This window comes from Mya arenaria, chromosome 14 (genome assembly GCF_026914265.1).
Source record: "Mya arenaria isolate MELC-2E11 chromosome 14, ASM2691426v1".
In the NCBI taxonomy this organism is placed as follows: Eukaryota; Metazoa; Mollusca; class Bivalvia; order Myida; family Myidae; genus Mya; species Mya arenaria.
Genome location: NC_069135.1, coordinates 32450601 through 32472113, shown reverse-complemented (window position 1 = coordinate 32472113; position 21513 = coordinate 32450601). Strand labels below are relative to the sequence as shown.

General features: G+C 35.3%; 1 protein-coding gene across 1 annotated transcript in view; it reads right to left on the bottom strand.

The window, feature by feature from the left end:
- LOC128216464 (plexin-A2-like) overlaps positions 1-21513 on the bottom strand; it is an 86640-nt gene that overhangs the window by 40355 nt on the left and 24772 nt on the right. Inside the window, exon 5 of the mRNA XM_052923038.1 lies at positions 4537-4637. Coding sequence (XP_052778998.1) covers positions 4537-4637 — 101 coding nt within the window. The remainder of the gene's footprint in view (positions 1-4536; positions 4638-21513) is intronic.

The window sequence follows — 21513 nt, the reverse complement described above, 5'->3', positions numbered from 1 at the left end:
ATTAATTATGTTATTTTAATTCATGACCAACCCATTAATATAATCAAAAATCAACAGAATCATTACAAGAAAATAATTGTCAAATTGAATAAAAATTCCACTGATATTAACTCATTAACGACTAATTAAGGCATGCCCATTTGACAGGCATTATATCGCCACATTAACGCCACGTTTATGTTTTATGACAGATAAGCGGTAAATTAAGATTTTGTCTTAAAGAAATCAGCCATCGACAAACCGCTGAACAGGGATAAGATTACATGTAAATACATTGACGATGAAGTCATTAATTTTTTGTGCCTTAATTTACCAAGTCAAAGTCCCAAAACAATGCTATTAAATCAACAGTTAGGTATTTGCATTTATTAACGCTTTATATTAAATGCCTGATTTAAGAATGCAACCAATATTTACAGATTTTATGCAATCATATTGAACTATACTTAATAATTAAGCGGCTATTTAAAGGTCCGCCCACTGCCAATTATCCAATGCACAATCCCTGCGTCACATACTGCGTTGACATTGTAACAGCCAATGAGGTTGATTTTCAAGTCAATTAGGTGACCTGAATCAAAATCTTTATGATTAAGAATGGGCAGAGTGAGCGTAGCTTCAAGTTCAAGCTGGCACGCCTACGCAAGGCCAAAGTGCTGGTAAAATCTCCACCAAATGCCCCCGCACCCCATGTACGTCTTAAGTAAGGCCCATTTCCCGCTATTTTCAATCACTAAAACAAAACCACCGCATTCACTCAGCACTGCGACTGCAAGGCCACCTGGCAGGAAAAAACATTCCCCCGCTATCCCGGGTATACCCCCGGACCTGGGGCACTGTTGTTTCAATTGACTGGTGAATAATACAAACGGGTTGAATTAGGAACTTTATGATATGAATGTCCTTTCAGAGTCATACAGAAAATTTCAATTTGCTAAACCTATTGTAATTGGCATTGCTCATTTAAAAGGCAATCTGAAATAGAAATAATTTCCTTAGATGAAGATCTGATTGTATTATGGCCGGTAAAAGATTCCATATTTAGCTTAATTAAATGGCATCAGATTAAACCTGTTACCATATTTGGATATGCAGAATTATTTGCTGTTTACTTTTTGAAATTATAAGATCAAATATCCACGTGAGTGTATTATAATGTAAGCCTGTTGAATATATACGTGAGAAAACCTAGTCTGACTATATCGATTTGCAGACAAACTCCCCAAGAAAGCATTAGCTGCAAAGTAAATTACGTAATGCTGACAATATAGGAAGCTTTTAATTAGGCCAAAAATTTAGTTCCACTACAAGCTTGGTAATTCTTTGACAAAATTTGGACAGCAGAACATGATTTGTTGGTTTCAGGAATTAAGAGGAAGCATCATTCGGTAACAATGGTCAGCATCAACTAATGAATTAATAAAGTACAGCTGTTATTATATCTGAAAAAATAATACAAAAAGTATAGTCTCTTAGTTCAGTGGTCGAAATTACCACAAGCCAGTAAGCCCTGCACTGGTAAAATATCTTCCGGGCTTGCTAAAATTCTGAATTTTTATATAGCACAGCTTGTTAAGAAAATTTAAATGCCAAGCAATAGTATGCATGATAATTTGGGCTTGTTCATCCAAAACTTTTATTTCAGTGACTGTAATAGTTCTTATGGTCAGTTTACCTTCATGATGGTCAGCTACGGATCGGCATATTTCTACGAAACCTGAGTTGTAACAAGCATAGGCGCCATGGTTCAGGAAAAATTCTTAACAAGGTCTTAACTTCCAACAATAACATACAATAATCACCTTTGTTAATTACATCACATGAAACCATTAACGGTCATTACACAGAAATGAGGGGATAATGGATTTCTGAGCATTTTTCTATTGAATGACAATTATTCCAAGCAGATTGGTTACTAAGGCCATATATCATAATCACAAGCTGTTTGTCACAAGGGATAACACAATGAATTCCTTTAAAATTGGTAACATTTTATTATGTCCAATTAAACTAATCATTGACTTCAATTGAATTAATCATTGACTAGTTTGGCTAGTTCTTAGAGGGAAGGAAACCATAATTAACCAATCAGAAGCATTGCTTGTTTTTATTAGATCAAGAAAAATCTGTTGCAAAAACATCAATCCTCACCGGTTGGAGATAAACAAAGATTGTTTTGAATTAGCCAGTGTATTTTTTCTCCAAGAATGCAAAATATTTGACTTTTATCTGTTCAATGATTACAAATCGAAATTCTCCACCATGTAAATGTAATACCTTAATGAAGATGCATCTCAGATATCATTTCATTAATGATACACTGGTTGACAATGTCTAACAAGATTACTTTACAAATGGCATAACTATATCATCCTTATCATCATCATCATCATCATCATCATCATCATCATCATCATCATCATCATCATCGTCATCGTTGTCATCGTCGTCATCATCATCATCATCATCATAGTCATTGTCATCATCATCGTCATCATCATCATCATCATCATCATCATCATCATCATCACCAACAAAAATAACAAGAACAGTAGAATAAATACATCAAATAAATCCCTTTTTTATATGTTTTCTTGAACTGATAAAGAATCATTAAAAGAACATCATTTTACCCACAGTGTCAATTACACCTCATCTACAATACAGTTAGATCTTCAGACATTCAGTGATGCAATTAGCATGCAATTGGGCCCAAATGAGAAACTTATTTCATTAAATGGTCTTCATGATAATGTAAAATTACTGGCAAACATTTGTTTAAATGTGTTAATTAATTAGCTGTGGAAAAAAGGGGGGGGGGGAAAGAGAGAAAATGGATTTTGCAATAAATCAAAGTGTCAATGAATTTCCATTTGAAACTGGTGTGGTAAGCCAATTCTGAGCATGGTTTCCAATCAATAGTAATACAATCAAATAGGCCATCTTGGCAACTTCAGAAATTGTCTGCAACTGAACACATAGAAAAAACTCAAATCTTCGGTTCCCCATTCTCACAACTTGTTCAAGTGCCAATCCGGCTCCCAGCTCCAGAACATATAGAAAAAACTCAAATCCTCGGTTCCCCATTCTCACAACTTGTTCAAGTGCCAATCTGGCTCCCAGCTCCCGCCTCCAAAAACAAGAGACATAAACAAATACATAATAGCCGAATATATAAAAGTTGTATCAGATATGCCAAGGAAATACAAGAATTCTGGGTAGACAGCCAAGCAAATCATATAAAAACATCCACAGTAATCAAAGCCAGGCTTAGCAATTTACCAAAATGGGAATATCTTTTCCCAAAGGTCTCGCATAGTTTACAATGATATCTCAAGTTGTCTTTCTTGGAAATTTTGCAAACATATCAACTTGGTGTTGCATAATATTGTACAGTTGTTCTAGTCTAGACAGATATATTTCTGATTTCTGTAACAATTTACTTGTCACAGAAGCTAATTTCATCATTATATAGTCACGTTAGTGAAGGACACCAAAGTCACGGCAATATCTCCTGCACTTAACTTATGATGGCTATATTAGTCAGAGGCATAGCTTGGCCAAAAGTATGATCAGAACAAGCCATTATTAGTATATATGCACGTGTGTTCACATAGCGCTCGTACGGTGCCAGCGCGTCCTATTGCATAAGTGGTGCAAGCGCCGGCAAGTTCCAAATCAGCACGGACATAATGCCATTCCTAGCTGCTCCAGACTTCTAAAGCTTTTTACAAGCTCTGTAATGAACTCGGTGAAACAGTTTAATTTGAGTCTCTGATGACTTAAAAAAAAATATTGTAAGATGTTTGCAAGCGTCAATGATGTCTGTACGCACTCACGTGATTTACGAAAATTCGACTAAAAATGTATGCGTGCGGAGCTTGTTGAGTGGATGTAACCAGGGCATTAGGCTTCACATACAAGTACAGGAAGAAGTTGACTATCCTGGATGTTCTTTTCGTAACGGACTACATTTAGGTTTCTGCACTGTTAATGAAAACAACTACAACATCATCATCAAAACTGTGACAATTCCTCAACCTTTTTCTTCAATAAGGAAACATTTAAACAAACAATTTATGAATTTAAAAGTTCCAATCCTCAAGAGTTAATCTTATTTTGTTTTAGAGGAAGCTACTTGTCGATGGGTGAGTTTAAATGGTGATTTCCCGCTATGTGAGCCACAGACTTGTTTATTTTCTCGAGAGCACCATTTACAGTCGGGGTTTTCCACTCAGACACGCTCAACATTCCCTGTACTGGCTACATTTATTAAATATTTCTCATTTTATTCGTTTGCAAGAAGACCTTTTTGTTTTCGAGTGAATACTTTCAACAGTAGTGGTTCCCCACTCCAAGATTCTCTCCACATTTCATATTCTGGACACATTTATTAAATATTCAAACATTTACAACGAGACCCACTTGTTTCCGAGCAAAAAACCAAAAAACGAGAAACGAGATTCTGTTAGATTCTATTTTCATGTCGTGTACAGATCACATTTATTTCATTTATTTGTTGACAACAAGACTTACTTGTTTTCGAGTGAACACCATCCACAGTAGGGGTTGCCTGCTCCGAGACACTCGCCACACGATCTGTACTGGTCACACTCATACAGCAGCACTTTCATCAACTGGAAGGTAGAATTAAACAACACTTAAATACTTAAATAATGCATAAACTAAAAGAATAACATTTACTAAACAATTAGGAATAATTAAATTATGCATATTATGTGTCACAGTCAACGCTTTAAGCTGTTTCCATTATTCTGAAATTTTAACAGAATTTCATAAAAATTTATGAGATGTTTACAATTTGAAGCAATTTTTAAAAAAACCCACAACAACTCTGCATCATTCACTAAGGAATGGTTAAAGTTTGTTAGAATGTAGTTACAGAAATAAATAAGTTTATTTTGTGTAAGTACATGTTACAAACTTTAATGCTTGTAGTGGTTTACACAATATTTTGTTAACTAACAACTATCTAGCCTGCCACTGTTTATATCTACTGCTTCACCAGATTAAAATTAAACATGCCTAAATACTGATTTACTGACATACATGTATTGGAAAACTTGGAAACACTGCCTTCACAGTGGACAAAATATTATGCTGACCACCAACTTTACTCAGGAGGTCAGGTCCTCAGGCTGGTCACTCAAATTATTGGATGTCAAGTGACCTATCTGAATGTAATTCATCCATCAAATGTTTTTACGTCTTGTGAAATGTGAACAAAGGCTTGTTTCAAGGATAAAACATTGTTATTAGCATTAAAAATATGACAGAAATGCCAAAAGAGTAACGCTATTTTTTTAGTTATTTTTTTTTTTTAAATAACTGAATTTCAACAAAGTTTAAACAATCATCAACAAGTTCATTTAAACTAATAGACCTTAGATACTTATAATTAATTTTGTAAATCTGTACTATAGGGCGTAAAATAACTGTAATTGTTTTCATGAGTGCATTAAAGTAATTGCCAATGAATGATAGTGTTCAAGTATTTGCTAAATGTTTCAATATTTAAATTTAAAATCATTTATATATGCTACACAACCGTTCCAAACAACAACGCAACAATCCCAAATATCCCAGCATTGGAATTCCCAAATGAAGGGACATCATTTCATGACTATTTCTGACCATCTTAATTTAAAAATATATGCTACAGTCAAAAGCTCCCAACAACAACGCAACTATCAAAAATATCCTGGCATTGGATTTCCCAAATAGAAGGACATCATTTCCCAACTATTTCTGATCTTCCAACATTACAACCAACTCCGTCCCTAACTGTCCATTTTCAACAATTTCACCAGAAAAGCTGAAAGAGTGAGAGAAATAATTGTTCACATATTTCCAATTATCATAATACGGGCAATTCTGAGTTCATCAGTAAACGATTGGAAACAAGTGTATCGTTATTGCTCTTTTTCACTAAATGAGCACTAAAAATCGAAGAAAATATGATTCATAGGGGCAGCCTAATAGGTTGTTTGCCTAAGATAATTGGGCGAAACAATTTAATTTGCATAGAAATGTTGATCTTTTCCAAGATAGTAGAATAAATATGTTTTTTCTGTTCGATTGTGATCATAAATATTTGCAATATCTGGGTTCTGGGAAAATAACACACAGTTACTCAATTATGTTCCCGAAAATGTGATCTACTTGTCCCAAGTGTGTATATAAGTCTATTGATAACATAAAGAGCAGTAAAATAAAGTGCTATCAAAAGCACCTCTGTTTTTCTACTACCAAGCCAGTGCTATGAGCCTTGCTTCAAATATGCATATTTTCACAGGTAAAATGTGTCTATTGTTACAGGTACAATGTGTCTATTGTCCCAAGTAAAATGTGTCTATTTTCACAGGAAAAATGCTTATGTTGTCACAGGTAAGATGTGTCTATTGTCACAGGTAAAATGTGTCTATTGTCCCAGGTAAGATGTGTCTATTGTCACAGGTAAGATGTGTCTATTGTCACAGGTAAGATGTATCTGTTGTTACAGGTAAGATGTGTCTATTGTCACAGGTAAGATGTGTCTATTGTCACAGGTAAGATGTGTCTGTTGTCACAGGTAAGATGTGTCTGTTGTCACAGGTAAGATGTATCTGTTGTCACAGGTAAGATGTGTCTATTGTCACAGGTAAGATGTGTCTATTGTCACAGGTAAGATGTGTCTATTGTCACAGGTAATAATTGTGTTTATTGTTGCAGGTAAGATGTGTCTATTGTCACATGTCAGACGTGTCTATTGTAACAGGTAAGATGTGTCTATAGTACAGGTAGGATGTGTCTATTGTCACAGGTAAGATGTGTCTATTGTAACAGGTAAGATGTGTCTATTGTAACAGGTAAGATGTGTCTATAGTACAGGTAGGATGTGTCTATTGTAACAGGTAAGATGTGTCTATTGTAACAGGTAAGATGTGTCTATAGTACAGGTAGGATGTGTCTATTGTCACAGGTAAGATGTGTCTATTGTAACAGGTAAGATGTGTCTATAGTACAGGTAGGATGTGTCTATTGTCACAGGTAAGATGTGTCTATAGTACAGGTAAGATGTGTCTATTGTAACAGGTAAGATGTGTCTATTGTAACAGGTAAGATGTGTCTATTGTAACAGGTAAGATGTGTCTATAGTACAGGTAGGATGTGTCTATTGTCACAGGTAAGATGTGTCTATTGTAACAGGTAAGATGTGTCTATAGTACAGGTAGGATGTGTCTATTGTAACAGGTAAGATGTGTCTATAGTACAGGTAGGATGTGTCTATTGTCACAGGTAAAATGTGTCTATTGTCACAGGTAAGATGTGTCTATAGTACAGGTAAGATGTGTCTATTGTAACAGGTAAGATGTGTCTATTGTCACAGGTAAGATGTGTCTATTGTCACAGGTAAGATGTGTCTATTGTAACAGGTAAGATGTGTCTATAGTACAGGTAAGATGTGTCTATAGTACAGGTAAGATGTGTCTATAGTACAGGTAAGATGTGTCTATTGTCACAGGTAAGATGTGTCTATTGTCACAGGTAAGATGTCACAGGTTAGTTGTGAACTATGTTTCATTTTGAACTTTTTTATGTTATTGTTAAGTTTTAAGAAAATGCATGGCACTGCCATTGCCAACGTGGAAAACACGTTTTGAAAAATAGCCCAACTCTTACTTCATAAAACAGATATAAAGATAAAAAATAATCTTATATATCATGTGTGCATGCTTTGTTAAGATCTGAATGGATTCAGACTCATTCTTCTGACACTGTTAAACCTGTGTACTAAATCAACGTTAGATTACAAACCAGTTCATTCAATTAAAACGTTTTCTTTCTTGTTTTTGTGCAAACTTTCCCTCCGACATCAAAACAAACACTCTAAGAAGTTGAATGGCTGCAAATCTGGGTAAACATTATGATCTTTCAAAATTCATCTCGTTGACAAAAACATACCGAACCGGAAACCTGTGTTTACAAACTCCAAAATGATTTACAAAAAAATATTCCCTTTCAAACAAAATAAAGTGCTTTTGTGTGCAGAATTCCTTTGGAACACGGGAGTGCATGGTCGAATCGATGCAGAAATGTAAAACATACATAATCTTATGTCAACAGACAAATAAAACAAAGTTTTGACAGCAGCAATATACTGATTCATGTTGTCACAATCGTAACAACTCGGCCATCTCCGGCAAGTTTCGAGTAGACAGGTCAATTCTGTCAAATAATGGCCAAGGCCGGTGTACCGACTGACCTTGTCATACAAGGTTTTATTTTTTGTTCAAGCTTCAATAAATATGGACATGCTTTATAATTATCTATTAACATTTACACGCCAACAATTTCAAGAACATTTATTGCCCAACATTGTATATGACACCAGTGTATATATATATATATATGTATATGTGTATATATGGGGAAGACGTTACTAATGTCAGAACTTGTGTCCAACCCATTTGCTTTTTGTATACTCTATATCATTGTTGTAAATACCGATCATGTTGAAAACAAGAGCTGTCGTAAGACAGCGCGCTCGACTTTGCCGCTTTGACTTAGAAGTGAATACAATAACAATGTAATATTACCACGTTTGGTCTATTTATGTCAAACCTAACTAAAATCATTCAATACATAAGGTGACTTTGATGCTGCCCTCAAACCACCCGAAAAATGACACAAGTCATTCAAATAACTTGATTTCCCATTATGAAAATGTGGTAAAGAATATATAAATATGCCTTTCAAAAGAAATGAAAATATAATTAAAAATTTAAAAAAATAAAATTCAAGGGCCATATAGTATAGCCCTCCTAGTTTTCCCTTGATAAAAATATGGTTAAGAATGTAAAAATGTCAAAAGAAATTAAAAAAAAATATTCAATTTCAATTGAATGAAGGGTAAAGAAGTTATTAAATAAATATCTCAACCTGCCCTAAAACTTTAACCTAAGTTCCATAGTCAATCAGCCATAATTTGTATAAAAGATAATATGGAGTTATCTAACCTCATTATGTGATGGCTCTGAACAACTGTGTGAAGTATTAAGTCAATTGAATGAATGGTATTGGAGTTTTAAGTGAAAATCCCAACTTGCCCTAAAACTTTAACCTGCCCTAATACTTTAACCGAAGTCAATCAGGGGCCATAACTTGTATTAAAGATAATATGGAGTTATGTAACCTTATTGTGTGATTGTCCTGAACAACTGTGTGAAGTATTAAGTCAATTGAACAAAGGGTATAGAAGTTATTAATAAAACCTAACCTGCCCTTAAACTTTAACCTAAGTTCCATAGTCAATCAGGGGCCATAATCTGTGTAAAGAATAATATGGAGTTATCTACCCTCATCATGTGATGGCCCTGAACAACTGTGTGAAGTATTAAGTCAATGGAATGAAGGGTATTGGACTTATAAGTGAAAATCCCAACTTGCCCTAAAACTTTAACCTGCCCTAAAACTTTAACCTAAGTCCATCAGTGGCCATAACTTGTATTAAGGATAATATGGAGTTATGTAACCTTATTGTGTGATGGTCCTGAACAATTGTGTGAAGTATTAAGTCATTTGAACAAAGGGTATAGAAGTTATTAATAAATATCCCAACCTGCCCTAAAACTTTAACCTAAGTTCCATAGTCAATCAGGGCCCATAATCTGTGTAAAGAATAATATGGAGTTATCTAACCTCATCATGTGATGGCCCTGAACAACTGTGTGAAGTATTAAGTGAATTGAATGAAGGGTATTGGACTTATAAGTGAAAATCCCAACTTGCCCTAAAACTTTAACCGGACGCTGACGCCGGGGCAAGTAGTATAGCCCACCTATTCTTCGAATAGTCGAGCTAAAAAAAAGACAACAAAATATGTTTAAATCAGTGTATATATAGCCATACAGTTTTTATGAATGAATATGATTGCCCGTATTGCCCCCAAGAGTATGAACCCGATATTCTTGGCAGAACTAATAAGGTGATCTTGTCAATGAAAACTTCTCATTGAAAGATCACACGATTCAAACATCATTAATTTTTCGGGAGTGAATATCAGATAGATGAGGTTGTTAGATTGACGAGTTATGTACATCCACAAACGTTCTTTCATAAGGCATGTTAGGCCCTGCTAATTCATTCATTACCTAAAGAATGGGGCTGAACATTTTTATGTTTTTTACAGAAATGGACAAAAAATCAGCCAAACCCTCCCATACAACTACTTAGAACCTGATAGTTTTGGTAGAGGGGTTAGGGGGGGCACCTACAGAATTGATGTACGCCCGAACGCTCTTTCATAAGGCATGTTAGGGCCTGGTAATTCATTCATTATTTAACGAATAGGGCTGAACATATTTTTTTTTACAGAAATGGACAATAAAAAGCCAAACCCTCCCATACATCTACTTAGAGCCTGAATGTTTTGGTGGAAGGGGTATGGTGCATGTCCAGATGTACGCCCATATTTGCGCCCCCAGTATGTTGTATCAAAACCAGGATCCGTCCATCGATAAAGCATCGATTGCAACAATTAATGTACACAAGATCATGAAATAGTTATGAAAAACCATCATGTGAGGTCTTAAGTTTCTCACCCAGTCACAGGACAATTGGCATTAAAACACATAAGCACATGACTTTGAATAGCATAAAAGTAAAACAGACATTGACTTCATGATTGCAAGTGTTTTTAGGGTGGTCTGTCTTGTCCGTTCATTCTAATTGTTAGTCTTAACGCATACTTGAATGTGCATAATCAGCAGGGAAAAATACATCCTAGAAATTGGCAAAAGGTTAAAGAGCTGTAAAATTTGGTTGCAAATATAAGCACTTTCAATTAGCTAAGAATTTAGGGTATAGGCTATATCTTTTTTAGAAATACAAAATATTTATGCACCAGTCAATTGTAACCTGACGCCCCCCCCCCCCCCCCCCCCCCCCCCCCCCCCCCGACAGATCCGGGGAATAGGGGGACTTTGAGTCTTGCCAATCCCTTGGAAAAACCCCGCCCTGCAGAAACAAACCCCTAGTAAAATCCTCGCCAAATGCCCCAAAACCCAGGGGACATCCTAGGTAAGTCCCTTTCCCTGCTGTTTTCGGCTGCATTCACTGGCACTGGGGGCCACCTGGAATGTAAAAACATTGCCCATTTCCCCCCCGAACCCCGCTACCCCCAATATACCCGGACCTGGTTGTAGGGCCATGGTTACAATTGACTGGAGCATTAAGAAAATAAATCTGTATCTTGTTGACTAGAATATTATTTAAATAACAGTGACTAGAATGATGATCAATCTTTTTTTTTTCAAGCAAAATGTTGTTTTGACAAATGACTATTTAAGTTAACATAATTATGCTTTTAAAAAATGATGTCAGCCATTTTCTGTGGTGCATGTGATAAATATTTCCTTTGTTTTTTTTGCCTAATTTTGTTTTTATCATTGCAGGATTGAGTTCGCCTTTATCTGAAATAAGCCTTGAAAGTCAAACATTCATTACACTGATTATCACTCATGAGTTACGTTTTTACCAAGCCAATATCATGACTTGGACATGTTAAAAGTTGAAATAACTGCCAGGGACGTAGCAAGCCCTCTATATATGTGGATTCATAATTGTGCAAGGGGGGTTGCAGGGGAATGCCCCCTCAGAAAATATTGAAAACCATGAAGCAATCTGGTGCATTCTGAAGGTGCTTTATTTAGTACTGGTAAATGGACAGTTTTAAGGATCATTTAGTCAAGTAGGCATACTGCAACTTTGGCAGATTTTTTTTTGGTGAGAATCATGTGGATTCAGCCACGTGCCTGACTGCACATAAAGTTTTAATTACAATTTTTTCTCCAAACAAAAAGTTAAAAATGCATAGTGCATTATAAGAGAAAATTCTATGCAGTTTTGTCGACTATTATCAACAATTTCCAAGAAACTGCAACAAGTTATCTCCTGGGATTTTATTTCTTTAATGAAAAAGGGTAATAAACTATCAGATAACTTCAAATGACCAATTCTGTACTGTTAGTAAGAGAAAGAAGCTCTCTATAATCCCTCCATAAACCAATTATTTAAATTTTCTCCCAGAAAAGGCTGTTTCCGATATTTCTCCGTAAACGGGCATTCTTTGCTATCGTATGATATTTGGCAATAAAACTATGATATATGACGATGTCTCATCCACAGATGTCTATTACGCGCTAACCATGATATAACGGCACATTCTTGACTCCAACCAGTCTGTCCGGTTGTTGGAATGGTTTTTCCAATGTTTGAATCATTCGGGATTTTAGTCCCAGAGCGAATATTGTTTCCATGCGAAGGAAGACTGATTTAAAATATGATCCTCCCATGATGAATATAACAAGGATTCTAGAAGCAACAGTGATTAAATTACTTCTAATATTGCTGTATAACGTCTTTAAACTGCAATCTACTGTAAAGCAGTTAAATCAATTACCCCTAAAAATACCTTATAAAGTGGAGGTGAAATTAGTCAGCCCGTTTACATAAGCTTGCAATGCGGCAATCCGATCACCTCGGCCATTATCCAACAGACATGATCTCAGAAATAATACGAGACTTCAAAAATAGTCATGGCGGCTCCTATATTGAAAAGTTGTTGTTTGTGTTTTCAACCATTACATTAAGTATAAAAGACATAAACAATTATTATAGACATATTATATTGAGCACATGGCCAAGAGCACCAATTTGTTTTTTCTTTTAATTTGAATCTTATTTTAAGTTTTTCCAAAGCGAAATTAAAACACTAATCAAAATCGTTCATTTCAGTAAATTGTTTACGTTATCAAATGGGTCTACTTGGCGTAATGATAAAGGAGTTAAATGCTGGCGACCTCATCACTTGAAGACTATTTATGAGGTCTGTCCCGAAGCTTGCCAGAGATGGCCGGAGATGTTGGAGATGGCCAGGCTAATATTATTGCTTTAAAAGCAGGACTCTCTTAAATGCCAACATTTTGTCAACTCTGCTGCCATTTTTATAGATTGACATTACAATCTTAAATTTTAGGCTATTGAAATTTTTCAATGGGGTGAATTGCATTGAAGAAGAAGATTGTAAGATCAAGATGAATTTTAGAGATTTGCAGCAAAGCGATGGATCTGACCTTAGATTTCCAGATATTGTATGTAAAGAGCGATTTATTCAGCTCAAATTGCATGAACAATGTGGGCAGGGAAAATAAAATGCAGGAATTGACTCAAAAATGGAAATGGCATGGAAATTTCATTACTGATAGAAGCAAAGGAGCATATGTTTATCAGGAAATTATCAAGGATTGCAGATAGATCCTCCCAAGACCAAAACACGGTCTGAAAATGCCTTCCTATTAGCCTTGCAAATGTTTGCCGAACACTCTTCCGCACCAAACTTTCATTGTTTCCTCTTCAGCAACTTTCTAGGGACATTTTGGGTGACATTCTGCTGACATTTTGTTGAAAGGTAGTCACTTCTGGTGTGTCTCTGAGCTGTCTTTTTGCCATAGAGTTTTATTTGTTTAGCTTGTCTAAAATGGGATGATTTTTGGACAGGCGCTGAAACAATCCAATAAAAAGTACCCATAATCTCTTCCTAAATACAAAGTTCGGTCAAGATATGCCAACCCTAACTATATTTATTCAGTTTCATAGGTGAGTTTGACGCCCGCCGAGCCGGGGCTGGACAAGGTAATACCACTAAAAGGTGGGGGATGTAATGAAATTGCAGAATTAATCACTGTGATTATATGTACTTTCAATAAGAAAAACTCGTCAAAATCCCAGGGAGTCTCCGATGCATCCTATACAGGAAAACACCCTCTTTCATGACTAAACCAACTTCATTTTTTTCAATAATTGCTTTCTTTGGAACCAAATCACAGGAGCACCTTGATAAACTGAGGTAAGTACAATTACATTTTCACAGAAAATCTCAGGTTTTGCAACTGGATGATAAAATGCGCACAATTTCAAGCACCTGTTTGCTTTGGCTGAAAATCAGTGCCAAAGTTTCTTGCAATAAACTTTTCAACTGTGGTTTACCACCCAAAAATAATTGAATCCAAATTTTCTCAAGAAATCAAGAAAATTATTTCAATCTGAAGAATTTCTGTAAAAATAATGAGTTATGTCGGATCATATTGGTGTACAAATATATTACATGTTATAATTTTGGTTAAATGTAATAATTTTGTACTATGGTTCATGAGAGCATCACAAGCAATCTGTAAGAATACTTCAATTATAGAGAGCTCCTTTCTCTTACTATAAAGTTAAGAACTGATTATAATAAAGTGAAGAACTGATTTATAATAAAGGGGCAATTAACTCAACTTGCAATTATAAGCAAATGAAGGCCCTTGTTATCAGTGGTTGAAATTGACACAAGCCCTTAGTGGTAACACACTTGACTGTCAATCCAGGGGCCACAGGTATGATTCCCCACCGCACCACTAATCAAATACTAATCGTCTTCCGAGAGGGAAGTTAATGTGGGTCCCAAGTGGCACTGCTATACACTGTTGCACGTTAAGATACCAGGGTACCTCTAACCAGGGTTAAATTCTGTCTGTGCACTTTGCTCCAAAAAACATAGAATGACAAACATTCTAAACAGAGCACTCGCCGAATAGGCAAGGCCCGTGTGCAAGTATAAATAAGCATACACACCACATCAATGCTTTGGGGCTTGCTCAACTTCTCAGGGCTTAATGACAAATCTTAATGCCCAGCACTAGTGTAAGCATACAGGCAGATTTTTTATGATGAATGCTAACTATATGTAACTTATCATACAGTATGTGTGTATGAAGTTCCACAGGTTTCAAAGTCACCAAGAAAACAAACAACTCCATGTAGCATTCCTGCTCATTCACAAAAACAGCAACAGATAAGCTTAATACATCATTTTTACATTAATTTTTTTTTGTGGCGAAGGCCGACAACGTTATTCCAAATGCCATAAAAATATTACTATCCCCCTAAGATCAGGCAACTTTGAATGATACAAAACAGAATGGAGGGTTTATGGTTTTTCAGACTGGATAGAAATCAGTTGGGAGTAGAAATCAATGTTTAAAATACCCTAAAATTGTTTTAAGGATGACTCAAAAACTGTTAACAGATTAATTGTTTTTCTTGATCGTTAAATAATAATAGTATATTGTTTCTGTCTTATGTTATGGACAATTCATAACAATTGGCCCCTCCTTGGTGGTCTTCATTAAATATAGATTTATTTTTTACATGTATTATAAATCACACCTAAAATGTCTATTTAAATAAGAAATACATCATGTTTAAGCATTCATTAAATCCTAATTGAAAGACTGTTTGCCAAGAACTGTATGTCACGTTAATTAACAAGTTAAATTCAAAGAAACATGGTAAATATCTGTATGAGCTACACAAACGCTTTCCGACTTTTCTCAGTTGATCCAGGGGCTGATAACTCAAGACATAAGTAACCAGCTCCACATATGCATATGTGCACATTTAACATGTGCACCAAGTTTCATGTTTATATTCCTAAATGTTTTTTTAAATTATGATTAAAGTTTCAGGGTACTATGTTGAACGATTTCAAGCTATGTCTAAGGTTTTGCAAGACTGCTTTTTCACTAAAACAAAAATAATCTTAGATAACAGAGTTTCAAGAAGTTTTCTTCTAAAAACTAAACTGGCCGAGGAGCAATCAGTTGGTAGAATGTGGACGCTTCACCCAACAGCGCACTTGAGGCAGCAATGAATTTTGCAGCACTTCTGTCAGAATTGCATTTTACATTTTTTTCCTGTTTTTCGAACAAAAAGGCATTCTTCCCAAATTCCTTCTGCTGATCCTGAAGCATGGGTGTTTCTTTGAACACTTTTGAATCTGGGGGTTCAATAACTCTGCTATCACTGACTCCACTTGAAATCAAATAGCCTGGTAATCTGTGTTGCAATAAAAAGATTGAAGATGGATAACATTAGTGGAATAAAAGTTTAAGTGGGGCCATTAGTTCAGTTCGTTCATTTTAAAAGGAGAAAAAAAACTTTTAATCATTATCCATACTAAAGGCTTTTGGTAAAGAAGAATGCAAGAAGCAAATTGGAAGTGTTCGATTATGTATACAGCAGTAGCAACAAGAGCAGTGAAACTCAATATATATCAGTTTGATATCTTGATTGATTGTTGGGGATCTGTGGCCTGTCACGTTACTGTCAATAAAGGGGTCGCAGGTATACAATTATAAGATTCCCCACCGCACCACTAAAACAAATACTAGTCGTCTTTGGGGAGGGACGTTAAATAGGGATCCTGTGTAACTGTGCTGCGCACTCGGGTGCAATAATAATATATTAAAGAACCAGGGTAGCTCTTTCCAGGGTTACATGTGCACTATGCTCCAAAAAAACTAAATTGACTATGCAATCTTATCACAGCACTCGCCGAATGGGCAAGGCCCGAGTGTAAGTATGAATAAGCTTACACGCACACACACACACGATCAATTCCACAATGCTGAATTCATCTGCAGAGCTTCAGGTATTCTTTTACACGATTTTTCCAGCTTTACTCAGTGGGAATAGCAAACAAACATTTTGGCCATCAATCTTAATCAAACATCAGTTTTGACTGACCAGTAATCAGGAAAATGTGCAAAATACATTTGGGTCCTGAAAACAATGCCACCTCGTATTTTATGCCTAGTTTAACACATTAAGGTTCAGTTGCACTGACAGCTATACTCAAAGCATTCTTAGAATTTGTCCATTTTTTTTAGGCTGGAGATATGGACCATGTTGTCAAATCGATAATTTTCTGCAGATTGCTGGAATTTTCTATTATTTTACATACAATAGTTATATTAGCATCAATGAAGCAAACATCATTTACCTACTCTGATTCTGACTCATTTAATTTAGGTGGTGTCATAAAGTTTCCATAAATAAAGCTGAGTATTAACACTTAAAAAGTGGCTTTGTTCAAATAGAGGTGACTTAAAAAATGGCTATAAAATGGGATTATTCTGGTGACATAATCTATGAAGGCTTTTAATATGGCCTTCTGTCATACTAAATACATACAATATAATCATATTACGTCAACATCATTTCTGTCAACAAAAAATCAAGTGAATATAATTATATAGTAAATAAGTGAACAACTTGATAAACACTTATGTTATATATTAAAAATTATAAGCTATAAATACTCGACAATAAATAAAAATCAATAGGGTTCATCTGCTGGTCATGACCAATACACCTACCAAGTATGAGGTTCCTGGGTCAAAGCGTTCTCAAGTTATTGATCGGAAACCGTTTTTCATGTAAAGGTCACACTGACCTTGACCTTTGACCCACTGACCTCAAAATCAATAGGGTTCATCTGCTGGTGATGACCAATACACATACCAAGTATGAGGTCCCTCGGTCAAAGCGTTCTCAAGTTATTGATCGGAAACCATTTGGTATTCCGACCGACCGACAGACAGACAGACCGACCGACCGACCGACCGACCGACCGACCGACATGTGCAAAACAATATACCCCACTTTTTTCAAAAGGGGGCATAAATATTGACTCAAAATAATTATGACAACATTTTGCGTAATAACTAAGTCATGTCTATATATAAAACAACGAAGTCTACAAGACTACAGGATCACCTCATCATTATGTACGATATTATTGGGCATTGAGTTACAGTTGTTTAGATTGTTATAGGCCATTTGTACATGGGGGAAAAAGTTTTCATTTCAAGTGTATAAGCTCACTATTCAATAACGAATGCTTAGAAAATAGAAAAACGTCACCGTATTGATAATACAATATTAAGTTTGACGAAAGCTTAATTCACCAGCTAAAGTATGTTTTAACAAGGCATGTCAAACAAAAGTTGACTGTTTTCTCTTCAAACACTTGACTTACGAGTACTTGAATGTTCCCATATCTCAAGCAAGTGCAAACTTCTCCAGCCACTACACCTACTTTTTAAAGAAAAGTTTGAATAACTGGCGAAACTTTGACAAATAGTGTTACGGTGTTTAGGTAGTATATTTATTTGATTAGAGTTAATATAGCTTTATTTTGAGTCTTTACTTACAAATACCAGTGTTTTTTCTGACCAGTTTGGGGTGGGAAATTGGCCCCATTTCCAATGCGAAAGCATATATTTTTTGACATATGTAAAAAATAATTCAAATTTTATGTTTTGGATTTTTTTCTTATAAAAACCTTTCTGCACAGCATGGAGAAGTATGTGTTTTCTTAAAGAAAACAAACTTGCCCCCTTCTTTTAACTTTTCTGTTATCTTTTCCCAATTATAGTCAAAATGACATATTTTTCCCAATTAAAAATGTCCCGCAGGGGGCCCCATTCCCAAAATGGCGGGAACATACACAGAATACTCTCTAAATAAAAAAGAAGTATTATAAGGACAGACGTCATCCCTTTGGGTGGCACGAGCCACAGAAACAATTCAAAAATGGCATTTGAAACCATGCATTTAACATTGTGTTATTTATGCACCGTCAATGTAAGTCAGACTGGGCCAACCGGGATTTGTGACAGACAATGATCCTTCCATCTTGTATTCAGGTTTTTGACAGCATAAAACCACCATATTGAAGCCAAGTCACATGATGAGCGAACATAAAAGTTCTATTCCCATGTGTGCACAAAGCAATTATTATAAAGACCAAAAAAAGAAATAACTATATTGGACTGAAGTTCTGTACACATTAAATATCATGACCGAATTAATTACATAACGATAATAAGCTGCGCTTATGATAATTGCCGACATTACATTACGAAACACGTATTATGCAGTGGTAATGTATTTTCACAATATCCTTTTCTCCCATTTTGTAACTCAATATTTTCTTATCAGCCAAACCCCATTAAGTCTTTCTATTGTGCATTGTCTTCATAAGGACACTGTATTTGCATTACAAGCCAACGCATAAAGCACTTTCTTGCTTATCAACTCGAAAATCTGATCGAGCATCATACAAACCATTTATTGCATGTCATTATCATTATCTCCATCTTAAACTGAACACAAAATACTTATAAGACAGATACTCAATTTTTCGCTATAGGAGTGTAAGAATACTTAGTTAGACATTTTTTTTTTAAATGTCATGAGTGACCCGACGTGACATGAAATTTATCGATACAAGATGTCAAGCCTCGTTCTTTCTCTCTATCAAGTGTCAATTCATGACTCCCCCCCACCCCCCTGAACACTTGAAACATTGTTCATTTATGAGACATTATTGTACCCCATTTGCTCGCATATTTATACTATTATCATGCAACTCATGTTTGCGATCACAATCTTTACAGTTTTCCCAGAATATTAAACATTTAATGTTAATTTAAGCTTATTCAACCAGGCAAAAATGCAAGCACATTACAGCAGTGAAAGTTAAGTAATGTGATTATTATTTAACAAGAGCTTTCATAGGCGTTACGAATACCCCCACATTGCTTAAATTTCATCATTTTTGTTTCAAACTTGCATAAATCTGCTCATTGCGCTCTAACGGACATACCAAGTTTCATGAATGTAGCTCAATTTTATACTTCATCAATTATGAAACTTATGAAAAAAAGTTGTACCCTTGTCCCGGACAGACAGAATGACCATCAGCTGGACAAGGTGATGGTCAGAAAACAAAGTGATTCCTATATAGTCAATCCACATAAATTGAACAAGGTCTTTAAAGATTGAAGCATTAAAATGCATCATGTTATATAATAATTTTCAAACTTTAACAGTCTAAATAAAATAAAGGGGGCAACAATTTGGTTAGACCAGTCAGCACCTAAGCTGCAAATACAAGGGCTTCAAAATAGAACTCTGGCACCCCATTTTTCACCATTGTTTCAAGTTTTGTCAATGGTTTTCTTTCATCTTTCCAACTCATTGTTAAACACATACAAAATCTCACTAGCGATACCCCAGGACAATGAAACCTAGACAGCAATAACTATATTTACATAAAAAATAACAAAACAATTATCCTGAACAACAAATATTTGTTACTTAAATTGTTTGTGTTCTGTATTTTCTCAAAATGTTCATCAAAGTCATCGAAGCATTCCACGATTCAACAGTTTTGAGGCTGTGTTTCTGGCAAGCAAACAAGATTTGTCAAGTCAAATTTCTCTGCTCAAAATAGACCACTTGCTTCGAAATCCCAGGGGTACACAATAGAAATTGATTTGAAGAGAGCTTCTCATTCTATGACAACTGAGTGCAAGATGCCCAATCAAATTCAATCGACATTCTGGGGAGCAATACCATAAGTAGCTCGCCCCATGGGACGTTTTGGAATCCCCAAAAATTGGTCCCAAACTACGGAGTTCTTCACTGAGATGTTCTGAGAGTATGCTGTGGCGTCAGAATGCTGTTAAAAAGACCATCTTTATATTGTGTGCAAAAACATTCATATAAATGTCTTTGAGCTTTTGAAACTAATTCATTATTGCATCATAAAATAAAACATTTTATTTCATGCTTTCCAGTGGTTTATAGAGATTTATCGGTGAAATAAAATTAATATTTTTACTTACAGTGAAAATATAAATTTGATAATTTTCACTATTTGTAATTTGAGCCCTTAAATAAATCACATCCACCTAGCACTTGCTCAAAAATTAGGTCTGGGACACAATTTTAACAACGTCATTTCTGAAATGACATACCGTTTGCATACAATTTGGGGCGCTTTTATGGAAAACTACAATTAAAAGTCATTTTATATCAGTATCTAAATATTACCACCTTTCATGCAAAAAAGGAAGCATTTAAGACCTTTCTAAACCACTCTGGGTATATTGACCTGCTCAATCATAAGCAATTTGCTTCCTCCTTGAAGAAAATGTCCCCATACTTGAACAGACCACAAGAGACCGCAGACATACAATTAAGGCATTGACATATTAGAATTATTGTAGAGGATTTACCACAAATAGGTTACCAATACCATAGCTTCAATGGTTTAAGAGCTGTTGTTGAACTCCGGTCTTTTTGTCACCTTGGAAACATACTGCCTATTTGACACAAAAAAGGTTAAATTTCTCTCTTAGAAAGCTGAAATCAAGCGTCTTCATAATTAATAATGACCACAGTGACAAAAAAAATAACCTAAATACCGAAATTAAGGTATTACATCTGATGAAAAACAATGTGATTTTTTGATGCCTCAGAGGTGACCCCATATTATTTTGTGATCATTTTAAAGGATTTTATGAGTAGCAAAAAGAACATTGGAAAATCACATTGGTGCCAAAAACAAGGGGGGATACACAATAAATAACCTTATAATTGTAAGATACATAAATTAAATTAGCTCCTTTATTCTCTACCTGTAAGCCATCAAAATGTTGCACATCAACCTTAAAGGTTAAATTGAGAAGATTTTTCGTCATCATAACTTCATTCTACAGGTCATTGTGGTTACCTGAGGGAGCGGCATTTCTTTTTCAAAAGGAAGTATCTTGCATC